This window comes from Mauremys mutica, chromosome 6, assembly GCF_020497125.1.
Source record: "Mauremys mutica isolate MM-2020 ecotype Southern chromosome 6, ASM2049712v1, whole genome shotgun sequence".
Classification (NCBI taxonomy): domain Eukaryota; kingdom Metazoa; phylum Chordata; order Testudines; family Geoemydidae; genus Mauremys; species Mauremys mutica.
In genome coordinates, this window is record NC_059077.1 from 73,816,630 (window position 1) to 73,836,567 (window position 19,938).

The 19,938-nt window shown below is 43.8% G+C and overlaps 1 protein-coding gene across 6 annotated transcripts in view; it reads left to right on the forward strand.

The window, feature by feature from the left end:
- Window positions 1–19,938, forward strand: part of SNX24 (sorting nexin 24) — a 136,763-nt gene that overhangs the window by 52,475 nt on the left and 64,350 nt on the right. Inside the window, exon 1 of one of the 6 annotated variants that reach the window (XM_045022057.1) lies at window positions 11,044–11,275. The exons of 3 other annotated variants lie outside the window; for them this stretch is intronic. In XM_045022057.1, coding sequence (XP_044877992.1) covers window positions 11,201–11,275 — 75 coding nt within the window. In that variant the 5' untranslated portion in view covers window positions 11,044–11,200. Of the gene's footprint in view, window positions 1–11,043; window positions 11,276–18,007; window positions 18,212–19,938 lie in introns of those variants that run through there. 2 more of the 6 variants (XM_045022054.1, XM_045022059.1) reach the window with 2 other exon arrangements.

Genomic DNA, 19,938 nt, shown 5'->3' on the forward strand with positions numbered 1-19,938 from the left:
TTTGTTTTCCTATAGTTTGTGCTTATGATAGAGTGGTGTCTTTTGGTTTTTGTTATTTTGAGAATGTGGCAGGCGTAGATTTTATGCCTATGACTGATATCTTTTGACTTTGACACTTCCAGTTAGCATTTGAAGAGACTGGTGTGTTTTATTATCTGCAATTCCAGCGACAGGCAGCAATAAAACATACAGCAGAGTTTTTCATTCATCTGTTACCTGTCACTTGGGCCAGCTGTGTGCACATTTTTCTTTGCTTTCAACAGTGATTCAGCATCAGAACTGTTCATAATTTAAAGCTACATGTTGAAATGTAGTGGTGGTACAATACTTAACATGATTTCATTTATATCTTTGCATTTAGTTACACAGTACTTGCCTTTGTAGCTGAGTCACCAAGGGTACGTCTACACTGCAATAAAAGACCCGTGGTTCAGCTGACTTGGGTTTGTGGGGCTTGGGCTGCAGGGCTAAAAATTGCTTTGTAGAGTTTCTAGCTTGGGCTGCAAACCCTGGGACCTGGCCCGAACATGTCCACAGCAATTTTACAGTCCCATAAGCCTGAATCAGCTGACCTGGACCAGCTGCAGGTCTTTAATTGCTGTGTAGACGTACCTCAGGAGGGCAGTTACAAATTAATGTAATTTTCACTAAATCAGATATGTAGTCTTCAAAATTATAAAGTGTGCACCAGTCTCTGATAGGTCATACCTCTGATAGGGCATTCATTCCCACACCATAGAATTGCTGAAAAGACACTTGAATTGCACATCCTGTAGTGCAAAGTCGTTATTTTAATATTTCAGCTGATTTTCTTTCCAAGAAAATATGGCCTTATCATAAATACACTCACTGGAATTCTGACAAGCCATTCACATTTTCCTTTTTTCTAGGAGATTGATATGTGTGTGTGTCATAAACAGATAGTTAAGGGTTAAAGTCTGTTTTACCTGTAAAGGGTTAACATGTAGTACCTGGTGACCACCTGACCAAAGGACCAATCAGAGATGAGATAATTTCAAATCTCTGTGGAGGGAAGCCTTTGTCTTTGTGAGAACTGGTTTTGGATTTAACAGAAGACAGTCATGTCTCCAAGTTCTCCTGGAGTAGTTTCTACTAATTAATAGTGAGTATTAATTAGAAAGGTGAATTAGTCTTATGATTTGATTTCTACATTTGCAATTGTGTGTTTGCTAAAGGAAATGCTTTATTCCTGTTTGCTGATATTGCTTTTACTGAGAAAAGGGGGAGAGGGGATTCTCTCCAGAGATTGATAAGGTTATACCCTATGAGTGTCCAGCTTGGGCTCATAGAGATTCTGTATTTTTCTTTTTATTCTTTAATAAATTCTTTTCTTTTCTTTGGACTTGGTTAATTCCTTCACTTGGGGAAATTCAGGGGAAGGGGAGGGGGAAGTGGGCTGCTTCCCTGTGTGTAGAGATTCAAGGCATTTGAATCCAGGCACCTCTGTCTCCGGAGCAGGGGAGAGAGGGAAGAAGGGGGAGGTTCCTCCTCTGTGAATTGATCTGTGTTCCCAAGGGGGGAAACAGGGGTGTCCCGGCCCACGGAATTGACCGGGTGGTGGCAGCCGAAGGGAAGACCTACCCTAGGATTTTGGGGTGGGGGAAGACATGCGGGTCCTCACTTTGAAACCGCCCAGTTTCAAGTGAGGGTAGACTCTGACATGGTGGCAGTGGTGTTTCGGACCCAGAGAGAGAGGCAAGGCTTTTCTACCAGAGGCACTCTGAGGCAGTTTGAGCGGTACTTGCGTCCATTGTGATACAAGGTACCACTCAGGATTCCTGAGGTGGGGGGAAGGGCTCGCCAAAGTTCATTCCCATCCAACAGGAAAAACAGGTTTGGGGGGGGAGACAGAAACCCTCCAGCCAGGTTTTTTTTTCTCCCTGTGTCTTTTGAAAGGATCAGAAGACAGGAGAACACAAATCCCTGAGGAATAGACCAGATTTTTCTCAGGGGTATTGTTAGCAGCAGCCTTTCAGCTGGGCTGCTGAGTACAGCAACTCAGAGCACAGGCAGTTTACAGTTTCAGCCAGGTTGGCTGGAGGCAATTTAGTTTTCCAGCAGGCTTTGTTGGAAGCATATTTTCGTTCTTGTTGCTTGGACAGGCAGCTTGAGGAAAAGGCAAGTTTCAAGCAGTTTTCAGGGTTAGGAGGAGTTTTTTTCTCTGCTGGCTATGTTGAGGAAAAACTCTTCCCTAGAGGTGTGTCCTTCCTTTGTGATATCAGGTATCACTCAGGATTCCTAAGGTGGGGGGAAGTGCTCGACAAAGTACATTCCCATCCAACAGGGAAAATAGGTTTGGGCGGGGGGAGACAGAAACCCTCCAGCCAGATTTTTTTTCCCTGTGTCTTTTCAAATCCTCTGGAGCCAGGGAATACAAATCTCTGAGAGGATTTACTACACTTTTCTGCAGGTACTAAGTAGCACCAGCCGGTCAGCTGGGCTTATTAGGAAAATTGTTTTTTTGGAAACAGATTTTCAGCTGGGTTTAGCTGAGGCATAAGGTTTCTAACAGGCTGTGTTAGAAAAGGATTTTTTTCCTTCTTCTTTTCTTTTTTCTCCTTTTTTCTTTCTGTCTGCTTAAAAACAGCTAGGAAAGAGGTGCAAGTTTTTCTAGGAGGCTTGTTAGAAAGGACCCCCACTGTGAGGTACTTAGCAAGTGCTAGAAACAGGACAAACCAGTTTTTTTGGGTCTTCTCAGTATATCAGCAAACAGCAACTACACATTTGCAAATGAAAAGGTTTTGTTTCTTTTCTATTCAGTCTCTCGGGAATAGAGAGGGTTAGGAATTGGGGAAACCAATTCCCTGACTGCAAAGGGGTGTGGCCAGCACCAAAAAGCAACACCAGCAAGCCACACATAAAATTCACTGACTGCAGAGGGGTGTGGCCAGCACCAAAAAGCAACACCAGCAAGCCACACATAAAATTCACTGACTGCAGAGGGGTGTGGCCAGCACCAGAAGGCACTGTTCCCCATCCCAAGAAATTTCCCACCTACATGGCAGGTGAGCACACTAAGGCCTTCTTCAAAAAGGTTAAAAGGACCTGCCATGGGTACAGCATCCCTGAAGACCAGTACAAGGACTGGTCAGAAAAGTGGACTTTTGCTGTCTATAACAATTATTCCATCCCCATGCTACTGGGGGAAGACTTGGCCAACCATGTGCAGCTGGCCAAGAGGGGGGGAGTGGTCACCCGCGGCCAGGCCAAACAAGCAGGCACTCCCAACCCTGTTCCTGAGCCATCCACCAGGACCCTGTCTGTGTTACCAGAGACCCAGACAGAGGTGGTGGAACCGGATCCCATGCCAACAACTACAGCAGCCATAGTACATCCAGTCCCAGGACCGGAACTGGAAAAGCAACCAGCGGCAGAACCAGCGCCAGCACTGACGCCAGCGCTTGCAACTCCACCGCCAGGGGGCGCCAACGGGCCTAAACTGGCAGAAGCACCAGACAACTCTACCCAAGAGGCTCAGCCAGAGCCTGAAATATCACCTTGTGCACCAGCGGAGAGCGGTCCACAGTCAATGAAAACAACCTCATCACCTACATCGCTCCCAGAGGAACTGGTGTCTCCCGCCTCAAGGGAACAGTTCCAGACTGAGCAGGAAGCCGATGACAGCCTTAATAAAGCTTTGGGCGGCGGCACGAAGCAACCCACCGCCTCTCAGCTCTTCTACCCAATTCCAGTTTGTTGTAAAACAAGGACTTTTATATAAGGACATTCTTTCTGGTGGACACCAGGAAGGCCAGCATCCTCAAAGACAGTTGGTAGTTCCAACTAAGTACTGGGACAAGCTCTTAAGCTTGGGCCCTAACATCCCAGGGGGCATTCTGGGGTCAACAAAGCAAAAACAGGTCAAAAACATTCCTTCCACTGGGAGGGGATGGGCAAGGACGATGCCAAGTATGTCCGCTCAAATGCATACAAAGTGTTCTTCAGTGTCAAATATCTTGTGTTTACATACTTAGTAGTATATGTAATAGTGCATGTGTTTTGTTTATCTGTTTATTTTACAGTTCTAGGAGGAAATCACCACCAGTAGTTCCCACTGTTGGCGATTTGGGGGGCGTGTCATAAACAGATAGTTAAGGGTTAAAGTCTGTTTTACCTGTAAAGGGTTAACATGTAGTACCTGGTGACCACCTGACCAAAGGACCAATCAGAGATGAGATAATTTCAAATCTCTGTGGAGGGAAGCCTTTGTCTTTGTGAGAACTGGTTTTGGATTTAACAGAAGACAGTCATGTCTCCAAGTTCTCCTGGAGTAGTTTCTACTAATTAATAGTGAGTATTAATTAGAAAGGTGAATTAGTCTTATGATTTGATTTCTACATTTGCAATTGTGTGTTTGCTAAAGGAAATGCTTTATTCCTGTTTGCTGATATTGCTTTTACTGAGAAAAGGGGGAGAGGGGATTCTCTCCAGAGATTGATAAGGTTATACCCTATGAGTGTCCAGCTTGGGCTCATAGAGATTCTGTATTTTTCTTTTTATTCTTTAATAAATTCTTTTCTTTTCTTTGGACTTGGTTAATTCCTTCACTTGGGGAAATTCAGGGGAAGGGGAGGGGGAAGTGGGCTGCTTCCCTGTGTGTAGAGATTCAAGGCATTTGAATCCAGGCACCTCTGTCTCCGGAGCAGGGGAGAGAGGGAAGAGGGGGGAGGTTCCTCCTCTGTGAATTGATCTGTGTTCCCAAGGGGGGAAACAGGGGTGTCCCGGCCCACGGAATTGACCGGGTGGTGGCAGCCGAAGGGAAGACCTACCCTAGGATTTTGGGGTGGGGGAAGACATGCGGGTCCTCACTTTGAAACCGCCCAGTTTCAAGTGAGGGTAGACTCTGACATGGTGGCAGTGGTGTTTCGGACCCAGAGAGAGAGGCAAGGCTTTTCTACCAGAGGCACTCTGAGGCAGTTTGAGCGGTACTTGCGTCCATTGTGATACAAGGTACCACTCAGGATTCCTGAGGTGGGGGGAAGGGCTCGCCAAAGTTCATTCCCATCCAACAGGAAAAACAGGTTTGGGGGGGGAGACAGAAACCCTCCAGCCAGGTTTTTTTTTCTCCCTGTGTCTTTTGAAAGGATCAGAAGACAGGAGAACACAAATCCCTGAGGAATAGACCAGATTTTTCTCAGGGGTATTGTTAGCAGCAGCCTTTCAGCTGGGCTGCTGAGTACAGCAACTCAGAGCACAGGCAGTTTACAGTTTCAGCCAGGTTGGCTGGAGGCAATTTAGTTTTCCAGCAGGCTTTGTTGGAAGCATATTTTCGTTCTTGTTGCTTGGACAGGCAGCTTGAGGAAAAGGCAAGTTTCAAGCAGTTTTCAGGGTTAGGAGGAGTTTTTTTCTCTGCTGGCTATGTTGAGGAAAAACTCTTCCCTAGAGGTGTGTCCTTCCTTTGTGATATCAGGTATCACTCAGGATTCCTAAGGTGGGGGGAAGTGCTCGACAAAGTACATTCCCATCCAACAGGGAAAATAGGTTTGGGGGGGGGGAGACAGAAACCCTCCAGCCAGATTTTTTTTCCCTGTGTCTTTTCAAATCCTCTGGAGCCAGGGAATACAAATCTCTGAGAGGATTTACTACACTTTTCTGCAGGTACTAAGTAGCACCAGCCGGTCAGCTGGGCTTATTAGGAAAATTGTTTTTTTGGAAACAGATTTTCAGCTGGGTTTAGCTGAGGCATAAGGTTTCTAACAGGCTGTGTTAGAAAAGGATTTTTTTCCTTCTTCTTTTCTTTTTTCTCCTTTTTTCTTTCTGTCTGCTTAAAAACAGCTAGGAAAGAGGTGCAAGTTTTTCTAGGAGGCTTGTTAGAAAGGACCCCCACTGTGAGGTACTTAGCAAGTGCTAGAAACAGGACAAACCAGTTTTTTTGGGTCTTCTCAGTATATCAGCAAACAGCAACTACACATTTGCAAATGAAAAGGTTTTGTTTCTTTTCTATTCAGTCTCTCGGGAATAGAGAGGGTTAGGAATTGGGGAAACCAATTCCCTGACTGCAAAGGGGTGTGGCCAGCACCAAAAAGCAACACCAGCAAGCCACACATAAAATTCACTGACTGCAGAGGGGTGTGGCCAGCACCAAAAAGCAACACCAGCAAGCCACACATAAAATTCACTGACTGCAGAGGGGTGTGGCCAGCACCAGAAGGCACTGTTCCCCATCCCAAGAAATTTCCCACCTACATGGCAGGTGAGCACACTAAGGCCTTCTTCAAAAAGGTTAAAAGGACCTGCCATGGGTACAGCATCCCTGAAGACCAGTACAAGGACTGGTCAGAAAAGTGGACTTTTGCTGTCTATAACAATTATTCCATCCCCATGCTACTGGGGGAAGACTTGGCCAACCATGTGCAGCTGGCCAAGAGGGGGGGAGTGGTCACCCGCGGCCAGGCCAAACAAGCAGGCACTCCCAACCCTGTTCCTGAGCCATCCACCAGGACCCTGTCTGTGTTACCAGAGACCCAGACAGAGGTGGTGGAACCGGATCCCATGCCAACAACTACAGCAGCCATAGTACATCCAGTCCCAGGACCGGAACTGGAAAAGCAACCAGCGGCAGAACCAGCGCCAGCACTGACGCCAGCGCTTGCAACTCCACCGCCAGGGGGCGCCAACGGGCCTAAACTGGCAGAAGCACCAGACAACTCTACCCAAGAGGCTCAGCCAGAGCCTGAAATATCACCTTGTGCACCAGCGGAGAGCGGTCCACAGTCAATGAAAACAACCTCATCACCTACATCGCTCCCAGAGGAACTGGTGTCTCCCGCCTCAAGGGAACAGTTCCAGACTGAGCAGGAAGCCGATGACAGCCTTAATAAAGCTTTGGGCGGCGGCACGAAGCAACCCACCGCCTCTCAGCTCTTCTACCCAATTCCAGTTTGTTGTAAAACAAGGACTTTTATATAAGGACATTCTTTCTGGTGGACACCAGGAAGGCCAGCATCCTCAAAGACAGTTGGTAGTTCCAACTAAGTACTGGGACAAGCTCTTAAGCTTGGGCCCTAACATCCCAGGGGGCATTCTGGGGTCAACAAAGCAAAAACAGGTCAAAAACATTCCTTCCACTGGGAGGGGATGGGCAAGGACGATGCCAAGTATGTCCGCTCAAATGCATACAAAGTGTTCTTCAGTGTCAAATATCTTGTGTTTACATACTTAGTAGTATATGTAATAGTGCATGTGTTTTGTTTATCTGTTTATTTTACAGTTCTAGGAGGAAATCACCACCAGTAGTTCCCACTGTTGGCGATTTGGGGGGCGTGTCATAAACAGATAGTTAAGGGTTAAAGTCTGTTTTACCTGTAAAGGGTTAACATGTAGTACCTGGTGACCACCTGACCAAAGGACCAATCAGAGATGAGATAATTTCAAATCTCTGTGGAGGGAAGCCTTTGTCTTTGTGAGAACTGGTTTTGGATTTAACAGAAGACAGTCATGTCTCCAAGTTCTCCTGGAGTAGTTTCTACTAATTAATAGTGAGTATTAATTAGAAAGGTGAATTAGTCTTATGATTTGATTTCTACATTTGCAATTGTGTGTTTGCTAAAGGAAATGCTTTATTCCTGTTTGCTGATATTGCTTTTACTGAGAAAAGGGGGAGAGGGGATTCTCTCCAGAGATTGATAAGGTTATACCCTATGAGTGTCCAGCTTGGGCTCATAGAGATTCTGTATTTTTCTTTTTATTCTTTAATAAATTCTTTTCTTTTCTTTGGACTTGGTTAATTCCTTCACTTGGGGAAATTCAGGGGAAGGGGAGGGGGAAGTGGGCTGCTTCCCTGTGTGTAGAGATTCAAGGCATTTGAATCCAGGCACCTCTGTCTCCGGAGCAGGGGAGAGAGGGAAGAGGGGGGAGGTTCCTCCTCTGTGAATTGATCTGTGTTCCCAAGGGGGGAAACAGGGGTGTCCCGGCCCACGGAATTGACCGGGTGGTGGCAGCCGAAGGGAAGACCTACCCTAGGATTTTGGGGTGGGGGAAGACATGCGGGTCCTCACTTTGAAACCGCCCAGTTTCAAGTGAGGGTAGACTCTGACAGTGTGTATCAAATTCTCAGCTGTACCAAATTCTCAACTGGCATAACTCCACTAAAGTCATCGATGTTATGCCAGAAGAGAATTTGTTCCATCTATTTAATATGCCTTGTATTTTGGCTCTCTACCTTATTCATAAGAAAATGTTTTCCCTCTCCTGCCTCCTAACTCTCTACCATATTCACATTTTGTGGAACCAAATCACTCTTCATTTGTTCTTGGGTCAGAATCCTTACTCCCCACTAACATGGAGTTCCTCTTGCACTCTTAGGCCAGGTCTACCCTATGTATGACAGTCTGCCAGCATGCCTGTGTTGGTGAGGGGTATGAAGATGTGATCCCTGACGGACATAGCTATGCTGGCAAAAACCCTTAGTATAGTTATAAGGACTCAACTGAGCTTATACCAGTATAGTTTATCTCATTTGGTGAGGGCTGGAATGAGTGCTTTGCTTGTATATTAGAGTGGTATTCCTGTGCCAGGAAAGTGCTCCTAGTGTAAACGTGGCCTTAGTCACAAATGACAGGTGGCAGCAAGCTATTAGAAGTTATATAGTTTGGGCCCATTCCCCTGCTACGCGTCTTGCTGTTTATGCAACTTCCAGCATTTCTTCTGCCTTGACAAAAGACCATCATGGAAATGAATGTTTATTCACATTATTCTATTCCCTGAAATCCGCCTTCCCCCCGCCCCCAAAAAAATAAAAAGAAAGAAATCCTTAGTTTACCATAGTGGGGTCTTTCTCTCTTCACTGTGCCAGTCATCTTTTTCAGGACCTTCTCTCAGTAGAGGTGGGTTCCTTTCCAAGTATTGGGAGTAAGAATGAGACTGGCCCCTAACAACAGAATAGCACTTTGCAGCCATTTCTTTATCCCACTCTGGGTTGCTCAGAAGTGGTTAACCTGACAAATTGAATCTCTTTTGTGGGGTGCAGGGCTTTACTGAATTGATGTAATGATGCCTCCTTCCAAAATCAGATGACAGTGCTTGGACTGGCGATATCTGATGGGGGAAAGAGGATTGGAGATATTATCTAATTGCAGAGATAATTCATTCTATAATTACAAAGTGCAGACAAACATTTAAGTAAATAATACAGAGAGCCTGTACAAGTTAATTGCTTAAAAAGAAAGTGCCTAAAAACAACAATGTGCTTCCTGTCTGCTCCTCCTTACTACCAATGAAAAGGAGACTTACGAGTCTTCCACTCTGGAAGCTGAGAGCCCAGACTGCTCCCAATATTTTATTGATGAAGGTTTTCCAAACCCACAAAAGCGTTTTTAAAAAAGCCCCGTCACTAGTCAGATCCTGAGTATTAAGAAAGGATCTGGGTAAACTTCCTATGCTGGAAGATGAAGAGAAGTTAGAGAAGGCACTACCGGTATGTCCTAGAGCATCACATAGTCTTATAGATTGCCTAGGCAATGGGACATCTTGGTTAAGAACCAAGTCCTTGATTCAGTGTTCTGTGGGAAGCCAGTGTAGAGAGCAGCAAACATGTTTAATGTTCTGAGTAGCCTGTATTGCTGAAGAGACATGATGCAGCATTGTGTACCAGAAGGAGGGTCCTAAGAGCAGAAATCTTTGTGCCCAGGTGTATGGTATTGCTGTGATCCAACCAAGAAGTGACAAAGGCTTAAATAACCGAGGCCAGGTCATCATCCACAAGGATGGGAAGGAGTCTCCTAGCCAACTAGAGATGACAGAAAGCATTACTTGCAGATGTTGCTGTGTGAGGTAATCCTTGCTTCAGGATATATAATAGAATCATCTGCAAAGAAACTGATTGCAATGTGGAATAAGTGCAGTACTCCTTGTACATCTATACCTATAGCTTCCAGCATGCTCACCCAATGATTCTGAAGAAGTAAAAACACTTAAGGAAAAACTATGGTTAGCATAAGTTTGTTAGCATTCAGACTGTAGAATATTAATGAAGAAGTCTTGGAAATATATTATGTACATATGCATATAAGAGTATAACACAAGTGTTTATTTTGGGCATAACAAAGAAAAAATCCTGTTCCTTTATAGGAGTGCTGGGATCTGAAAATATACTTTGTCTAAGGTTTTCAAAAATTATTCTGGAAGTAAAGCTCTTCAATTAATATTTAGATGCCTATCTATTGATTTAGGAGCCTGACATTAGGCACTTATTTTTAAAAAAGCTTTCCCAGTTTGATTTTTGGTGCTGTCATAACTAATTACAGCAGATCCCAGAGTTGACTGCAATGAGGGAATTTCATTTTTTATTTTTGGAGGACCACATTACAAATTAACTATACTGCCATCAAATAAGTCTTGTTTTGTTTGTGTCATCTTTAGTCAGCTAGTTCTTTTACCTTTACTCTTGTACCATCATGTCAGCAAGTCAGAACAATCACCAACCCTTCCATTCTGGTTTCCAGGTCCAGAATGAATTGGGGAAGCATTTAAGCTCACGCCAAAGGATGCTTGGAACGTTCATCCATGAATGCATCGATGATGCCATCTTGAACGCCTCTTAAGGTTCTAGTGCACACAGAACACCGCTCTGACGCAGTCATCATTGTTTCAGTTAGACAGACATGTGGAGAAGGGACACCCACACTTTTTCTTGGCACCCTGACATACCACTCTAGCACTGCTCTTCCTCAGCTCAAACCCAAGAAGAATTGCTGAACCACCTGTATGGTGATTTGGCCAGCAAAGTTCACCACACATGGAAAGGCAACGGGGGAGCTATGGGCTGGTGATATAAGGGAGAACACAGTGCAGCAATAATTTCCCCCTTCACCTGATTGGGTTCTCTTGCTCCTGGCTGTGTATGCTGGAGGTGATTGAAAAGCTAGATAAACCGCCAGATGGCTCCCCTGCCCCTGCTCCTGCACAGAGGAAAGAAGAGGAAGCCCATTTCCTCCAACTTTCATGGGGAAAGGAGAGCTACCCCTTGGCCAGAGAATTGCAGAAGGGAAAGGATAGAAAGTGGGGGAAGAGGAAGAAAGAGAATCAGAGAGGAACTAAGGGAGAATTAGAAGAGGAAAGGAGCAAAATGTTGATGAGAAGGAAAACAAAGGAAAGATTGAAGGGCAGAGAGAAGATGGATAGATGAAAGAGAAAAACTAATGAAGAGGAAAAGAGGCAAAAAAATGGTTTGAAGTGCAAGATGGAAGGTGAAAATGAGAAGGGAATTTTTAAAAAATGTACAAAATCAGAGAGTCAGAACAGATGCATCTGTAAGGTTAGTTCACTTTATTCAAGTTTTTATATTTATTGTGTTTCACTAATGGAAAGAGGAGGGCGTATGTTCTAGGAGGAGAGAGAGAGAACCTTCTAGTCAACTGCAAGCCTATTGGTTATGAAATCAGGTGGCAGGCTTAGTGGGTTAACCATAAGGTCTATAAATTAAAGTAGATGTAATGACCAATTCACCATTGACTCTGCTCAAGCTAGTCTGGAGCTCACAAGAGTCAGTTGTTCAAGTGCAGGAGACTGAAAATCCCTTCTTTCTACAAAGCATCTATCTCTGACACCGTTATCTTTTAAATACTCTAGTTCCACATGCAAGCTAAAAGAGCTAGGCACAACATTAGAGATGAAGGGCAGATCCCAGTGCAAACATCAAGTATTCTAATTACACTGATTAACAGAAGCAGAGAGGTAAGAGTACTGTAAATCCACTGAGGTGATAAAGATTCTGGAATTTACTGCTTTTTTAAAAATTGCTGTCTGCACAGACTTCATCCAGAAGTGTCAAGAATGGATTTAACTAATGGAGTTCAAGTACTGGTTGAGCTCCTCCAGATTCTGGGCACTGAAGTAAAAACAATTCCCTTGAAATATTTCTAAAGATGGCAGCAAAGCTAGCACTCTAATGGCCAGAAGGTGCTATACTATGCCAAGTACTGCTTCCTGCTTTTCTTCATCTGTGAGAAGGGAGGATGGTACCATTACTGGAAGAAGTTCCTAAAACACATCTTAATATCTTTTTTGAATTACATACATGAACCATCAGCCTGTGATGTTCATCTGCTGTACACTGAATCATTTGGACCTGAGCTTTACTTGAGGGCTCTGACTTGGTCAGAAGCCTGTCATGATATATGTAGAACAGGGGTCGGCATATTTTCAGAAGTGGTGTGCTGAGTCTTCATTTATTCACTCTAATTTAAGGTTTTGAGTGCCAGTAATACATTTTAACATTTTTAGAAGGTCTCTTTCTATAAGTCTATAATATATAACTAAACTATTGTTGTATGTAAAGTAAATAAGGTTTTTAAAATGTTTAAGAAGCTTCATTTAAAATTAAATTAAAATGCAGAGCTCCCTGGACCGGTGGCCAGGACCTGGGCAGTGTGAGTGCCACTGAAAATCAGCTCGTGTGCGCCTTTGGCACAGGTGCCATAGGTTGCCTACCCGTGATGTAGAATGTCTTTGATCCTCTTCCTCTCAAATAGAGGAAACTAATTGTTGTTTAGTTCAGCAGGATTTTAAACACATGATGAGAACACTGCACCTACATAAACTCTAGTAAAGGACTGTAAAGTTGATGCAATTCAGAGTTTTTGTTGTTGAAACAAACTGAGCCCCCATTCTTATCAAAATCCTTGACAACCTAATCTAGAGAGTCTCCAAGAAGTCATCCAACTGTCCAAAGTGAGGAAAACAAGTGTAATATAGATAAGTCAGATGGTCTGGAAGCAAAAGAGTACTTCTAACTACAGTGAGAGTACCCATACTCCACCCAGCTAGCTTCAGGGAATCCCATTCAGCATCATGGAAACACTAATTGGACCAGAGCAAGTGTTTTTCTTGTATTTGACTGCTGGAAATCTCCTAGACATTCCAAAAGTGCCCTAGTGGCACAGAAACTGGAAGTTTGTAAACAGCAAGGTCAGGTGATGTTTCCAGGGACTTGTTTAAAAAAATGCAACACAGCAGCTCATAGCCTTCAAAAAGGTCATCGGTAGGTACCATTCAATCCACTATGGCAGATTTTGAGTAAATGAAATAACCTGAGTGTCACAGTTGCAGGGTTAGTCTGCTGCACATTTGACTCCTCTCTGGTCTCTCTAAGTGCACCCCAGCCTGGTGGCAGGTTTCTTCCCTTCACCTGTTGTGGGGTGGAATCCCATGATTCTCCCATTCTCAGACCATGCCCAGGGCAACAGCACCCTCTGTATCAACCATAAAGGTTGACTCAGCAGGCCTGACTGGGTTTGATGCCTGGAAGTCTTCCTTCAACTCTTTACAATAAGGGTAAATCTCATCTATGCAGGAACTTCCTTGGGTTTTGTTCTGAAACTATGGAATGAACTCCCCAAGGAACTAAGGATAATCACAGATCTCACCACTGCTCCAAGTGCAAGATGCACTTTGATCTTGGCTTCTCTAACATGACTACATATTAACATGTATATTAAAAACAAGCTAAAAAATATGGAGCAAAATAAAAACAATAAAAACACCTCCAACCTTACTAAAACAAGACACTCCACTGCAGACATTTCTTCTCTTACGGGGGGAGGGAGGGAGAGAACAAACATAGGACAATTGTTAATCACATCATTTAATGCACTACTGGAAAATGCTCAGATACTACAGTGATCAGCACTGAGAATAGAATAGTTATGGCCAACAGAGTGTATCTGAAATCTGTGCAACTCACTTTCAGGGGTCTGCCTAGCTGGAATTTATTTTCATGAAGTACGGTAACTGAGGTCTGATTTGGAAAAAAAAACTTATCTGAAGTTATGATGCTATTATTTATCTTACTCATTATGTACTGATTTAAGAAAAGCAAAATGCATACTGCTAAATGGGCAGAGAAATGTGGTTTGGAAATACCTGTAATCTGTTGCTTTGAAATGGGATACCTAATAAAATCAGCACAAGCATCAGAAAAGTAGAAGACCTCTGTTCAATAAACATAATCTGAAATTGGTTTCTGTGCCATTTGAAATAAACCCTGCCTGTCACTACTTCTGACAGACATAAGTGATGATTGCTGTGTCATTGTAGAGCTGAGTATAGTAAGGTTTGAAAGAGGCAGAGGTGAGTAACTCTTTGAAAGGGCATTTCTGTAAATTTGAAGTTGTATTGGTTATTCATAAAGCCACAAAGGAATGAACAGATGCTTGTTTTATATTCTCTGTCACTTGCTCTGAAATAGTTCATTATTTTCAACAGACATTTAGATCAGTATGAAGATCATTATGAGAGTATTGCAAGATGCATATTTTTAGTATCTCTCATCAGATTGGGTTGCCAACTTTCTAATCACACAAAACTAAACATCTCTGCCCCGTCCCTTGTCCGACGCACCACCCCCGCTCACTCCATCCCCCCTCCCTCCATCGCTCGCTGTCCCCCACCCTCACTTTCACTGGACTAGAGGGCTCTGGCTGGGTTATGCGCTCAAGGGTGGGGCCAGGGATGAGGGGTTTGGGTGAAGGAGGGGACTCAGGACTGGGGCAGATGGTTGGGCTCCCAAGAAGCGGCCGCCAGGTCCCTGCAGCCCCTAAGTGCATGGGTGACCAGAGAGGCTCCACACGCTGCCCTCGTGCCCACAGGTGCTGCCCCCGCAGTTCCCATTGATCACAGTTCCCGGCCAATGGGAGCTGTGGAGCCAGTGGCAGGGGCAGTGCACGGAGCCTCCCTGGCTTCCCATGCGCATAGGGGCTGCAAGGACCTGGCGCATGCTTCTGGGAGCCGCATGGAGCTAGAGCAGGCAAGGAGCCTCCCTTAGCTCCGGGCCCCTGCTCTGTTGCTTACCCAACTTTTAACAGCCTGGTTGGCAGTGCCAACCGGAGCTGCCAGGGTTCCTTTTCGACCAGGCATTCCGATTGAAAACCAGACACCTGGCAACCCTATCTTCAGAGCAATTTAACCACAGGAATAATTTGGAAATCCAAGAGTTCAGTGTCTGCCTCACCTGCTCAATTTGTAATACAGAATTTAGAATTCTTACTCTAAAAGCACTTTGAGGCCTACATATCTCAACTTATTCATTATTGTTGTTTACATTTGTTTCTAAGGATCTTGACAAAAATGTGACTGCAGTGTCAATTGGGTTTTAAAAGGAAGGCATCTGTGCAGCATTTGTGCTTTAGAAAAACAGCAAAAGTGTCAGATCTTGTAGCATCTTAGTTTGGCTGTATTTCCATAGTCTGCATTACCTTGGCAAGGAGAAGCTTTGTAATTAGGAGAGCCAAGTAAGTTATTTTTCAGGAAATGACAGACACGTTCCTATGGGATTTATGAAGCATGTGTTTGAAAAAGATTGGTGAAAGTGAGTGGGGGGAAAAAATCCTGAGTTCTGGCTCTTATATGCCAGCTACCTTTTTCATGCAGAAACAATGGTAGTTCCACAGGAGACTCCCTACAGTTTCCCGCTTAGTGAGAATTAATGTCTCTGGGATACCACAAGGAACATATATTGTTCTACCTCTTTCTCTCAAAGGCCATCTTTACAAAGATTGCCCCAGAGTCCTGTGTCTTTTGTACATAATCACTGCAGGTACCAGTCTGTTTTGTGGATGAGGAAATTGATATTGGAAAAGAGCATGATACAAAGAATATCCATAATTATTTTATTATACCGTTGGTGTACTTTACAAAACACTTTTTAGGCAGGTCCCTGCCTTAAAGAGATTACAGTTTAATTTGGCGTGAATACAAAATTATAGGTGGGTGTAGGAGTCTTGGATCAGTGACCTGAAGGTTAAATAAAAGAAATGGGTTTAAAGTTGAGATTTGAAGTAGAAGACACATTTGTGAATGTTTTAAATGCCAGACTATTTTAAAACATTCCCATCACAGAATTTCAGTCAAGGTAGCATTGTGATAATATGGATTTGTCAAGGGAATTTTAAAGACAACAAAGCCTTCTTGTTGGATTTAGAGTTAATGATAAAAATTAATTTATTATATTGTTAGAAATAATAAGAATGTTCCTCCTGGTCAATGTCCATTGATTGCTTCATAGAATTGGGAGCAATTTGAATACATTTATTTTCCATCAATTAACAGAACAGTTTTCTGTGATATACCTCCTTGTGTTTTGATTCCGGACAAAGCAATGCCATAATAAAAATACCTAATACAAATAATAATAAGTATTTAACCCCCACCCCCCAAAATAATGCAGTACCTGTACCTGCGTGATTATTTATTTGTGTTACTGTTGTGCCTAGGAGCCCCAGTTATGGACCAGGACCCATTGTACTGGGTGCTGTACCTATATGCAGCTAGGTATATGCTAGAGCAGCCATGCAACTGCTGTTATTTATACTTATGATTGGATCAGCCCCTGGTTTGCCCCAGGATCAGTGAAATGCAGTCTAGGTATAAAACCAACTCTGGTTCCACCTACACACTCTGGTCTTGCAGTGAGCATAGCCCAACTGAACCTGAGAAAATGTGCCATTGTCTGAACATTAATGAAACACTAAACATGTGGAAATCCTATTAGTGCTTCATGGACCGTAGCTGCCATTTCAGTTGTTCTGGAATTTCTTCCATATGGCCGTGACACAGGTTTAAGGTTGAGCTGCTTGAGATCTGAATGCATTAGCTATTCCTCAGTCAAAAAGTCTGTCAGGCATGCTGAGACTTTTAAAGGGATGTAGTTATTTCTGTAAGTCATACATTAAATGGTATTGGTAAGCTCAGCCCTAATAGAAATATGACTTTTGTAAATTTCTCCTCAGTGCTTCTGGTTTTTGTATAACTCTCCTCATCTTGTACAAATTCTAAACCAGGATGCTACAAGTCTGTCCTTCTACTGAAAGGTTGTTTATACAAGTTTATAAAGTATTAAAATATATATGTTATACAATGCATATGAATGCATACAAACGAATCATACTTAAAAATATTGTGCAGTTTAGATATGTGTATAATACTTGTCTGTTTCCTCATCTTGGACAACTAAAATTTCTGTCTCAAACAGTGCATTTCCTTGCACCAAAACTAAATAGAATTTGTTATGAAATAGTAACATTGTTAACGACCTGCTAACCCCTCCAGCCTGGCCATGTCTCTTCCTGTTGTGTGGAAAAGGAGGTGTCTCTGGCCCAACAAGGGATAATATGTGAATAAAACTCATGTTCACTGGTACACAGTGTGGTTTTGCATCAGGTTATCTCTGGTTCACTCGTGTTGTAACAACCAATGATTAACAATCATTTTAGCTTTTTATTAAAGATACTGGAAAAGAAGGAAAAACAGTTAACACTTCATATTTCAAATGGTTTAAGCAGGGGTGGCCAACCTGAGCCTGAGAAGGAGCCAGAGTTTACCAATGTACATTGCCAAAGAGCTACAGTACACCTCTACCCCGATATAACACTGTCCTCGGGAGCCAAAAAATCTTACCGCATTATAGGTGAAACCGCGTTATATCGAACTTACTTTGATCTGCTGGAGTTCACAGCCCTGCCCCCCCGGAGCACTGCTTTACCGCATTATATCCGAACTCATGTTATATCGGGTTGTGTTATATTGGGGTAGAGGTGTAATACATCAGTAGTCCCCCTCCCATCAGCTCTGCCCCCACTCTTAGTGCCTCCAGCAGCCCCGCCAGTCAGTGCTTCCCCTTCCCTCCCTGCACTTCCTGATCAGCTGTTTTGTGGTGTGCAGGAGGCTTGGAGGGGGAGGAGCGAAGGTATAGCAGGCTCGGGGGGGGGGAGGGGTGGAGTGGGGGCAGGGCCTGGGGCAGGGACAGGTGTTGAGCAGTGAACACCCCCCAACACATTGGAAAGTTGGCACCTGTAGCTCCAGTCCCGGAGTTGGTACATATACAAGGAGCCGCATATAAATGTGTAAAGAGCCGCATGTGGCTCTGGAGCCACAAGTTGGCCACCCCTGGGTTTAAGTAAGATTAAGAATATACTTTATTCCCTTTCCTTTAGCTATAGAATGTTTGTATAGGGAAAAACTCTTGTTGGGCAGTTGGTATTAACTGTCCTTTTGGGGGAAAAGAAAAGAAGTTAGTTGAGATGGCGGGCAGCTGTAGTTGCTGCTGTTTTCCTGTTGTAAAAGTCTAGTCCCATTTCCTTGAAGATTAAACCAGACAAACGCACCCAAAATGTGACAGAAAAGAACATCAAAGATAGAAAATGGAGCTTCTGTCTCTGTTGCAATTAAAAGTCAGCACCATCACTGCTGGAGAAACGTGGGTATAGTGTTTGGTCATACTGGCCTCTATGTTTGGTCATACTGACCTCTGTGTTTACCTCTGGTAAACAATGTCATGCTGTTTAGGGCAGTGGTTCTCAACCAGAGGTCCGGGGCACCCTGAGGGCCTCAAGCAGGTTTCATGGGGGCCTCCAAGCAAGGCCATCATTAGACTCACTGGGGCCCAGGACAGAAAGCCAAAGCCCCACCACATGGGTCTGACGTCCAGGTCCCTGAGCCTCGTCACCTGGTGCTGAAGCTGAAACCTGAGCAATGTAGCTTCGTGTGGGCCCCCGGGATACGGGGCCCCAGGCAATTGCCCTACTAGCTACCCCCTAATGCCGGCCCTGGCTTTTATATGCAGAAAATCAGTTATTGTGGCACAGGTGGGCCATGGAGCTTTTATAGCACGTTGTGGGGGATGGGGAGGAGGCTCAGAAAGAAAATGGTTGAGAACCTCTGGTTTAGGACATTGCTTTTTGCAGCCTCAGTGGTCATGCTGCAAAAGATGCTGTCTTGTCTGGCTAAGCCAGACTGCTGTTAGACAGAAGGCAAAAAAGAGAGAGAGAGGAAAGAGAAGAAATATGGCAGGGAAGGAAAAAGTCACAGGGGTGAGGTAGGTGGGTGAGAGTATAGGAACCTAAGTTTCATATTGCAAGTATTTGATGATGTCATCAGTTCCCTCTCTCTGGCCCAGTGTGATCAGGATGCCTTTCAGGATCAAGAAGATAAATGCCCAAAGATGTCAAGGTAGATCCCCGGGTCCAAGAAGAGATGGAAAGGTGGAGTTTTCTCCTTCCAGTCCAGCTGTCACCCCACCACTCCCTTTCAGTGAAACCCAGATAAACAATGTCCAAAAATGGTGACAACCATTTAGCATTAACAAAAACCAATTAAAACACATTTTGATGGTGTCAACTTTAAACATTTTCTCCCATTTCTGGAATCTTTTATCTCATTGTCATATCAACCCATTACTTGTTACCGGGAGCCTGGAATATGTCTTATCATGGTTCTCTTAACCTATACAATCCAGTTTGTACAAATCTATTTGTCTCAACTTTTGTAAACAATTTTATGTAAAAGGCTGAGTTGGATTTTTTTTTATCTTGGACAACTTAAAGTACAGATCTCTGATACTTGTTCCAGTGCCATTGATTTAAATGGGAGCAGTATATAGAAGGAGTTATTGGTATTGGAAATAGTCAACCTTTGTATCACCAATAAGAGAAGAGTGGTAAACACACAGTTTACTTTCACTGGTATTGGGGGAAAGGTTGGAGGGAGAAAGGGATTTGTGTCCCCTTGAATCTGATTTGCCATTCCTGCACTCAGTGCTCCTTGGTGTAAGCTAGAGCAACCTTAGGGCTATTTTAGCTTGCAATATGGCTGCAAATGTCCCTCTGGGACAACTGAGAATTGTGGCAATGCAGTGAGCTGAGAGCCAGTGGAGACCCATTCTGACAGCTCTGTGTGTTTGAGAAACCCCATTTATGGCCACTTTATGCTGCACCAGCAGAGTGTAATGGGGCCAATGGGGAACCAAGAATTGGGCCACTATTCTATAAAAACTATAAAAGGGAAGCGGTTGGTGTCTTACTAAGTTGTAGCTTGTATTATTATTGCATATTTTTAATTAATTTTAAAAAGAGGTAGTTATGTAGATGTGTCCAACTTTGTTAGGACTTCCTACAATGAGTTCTTAAAACAGTATTTGATTTAATA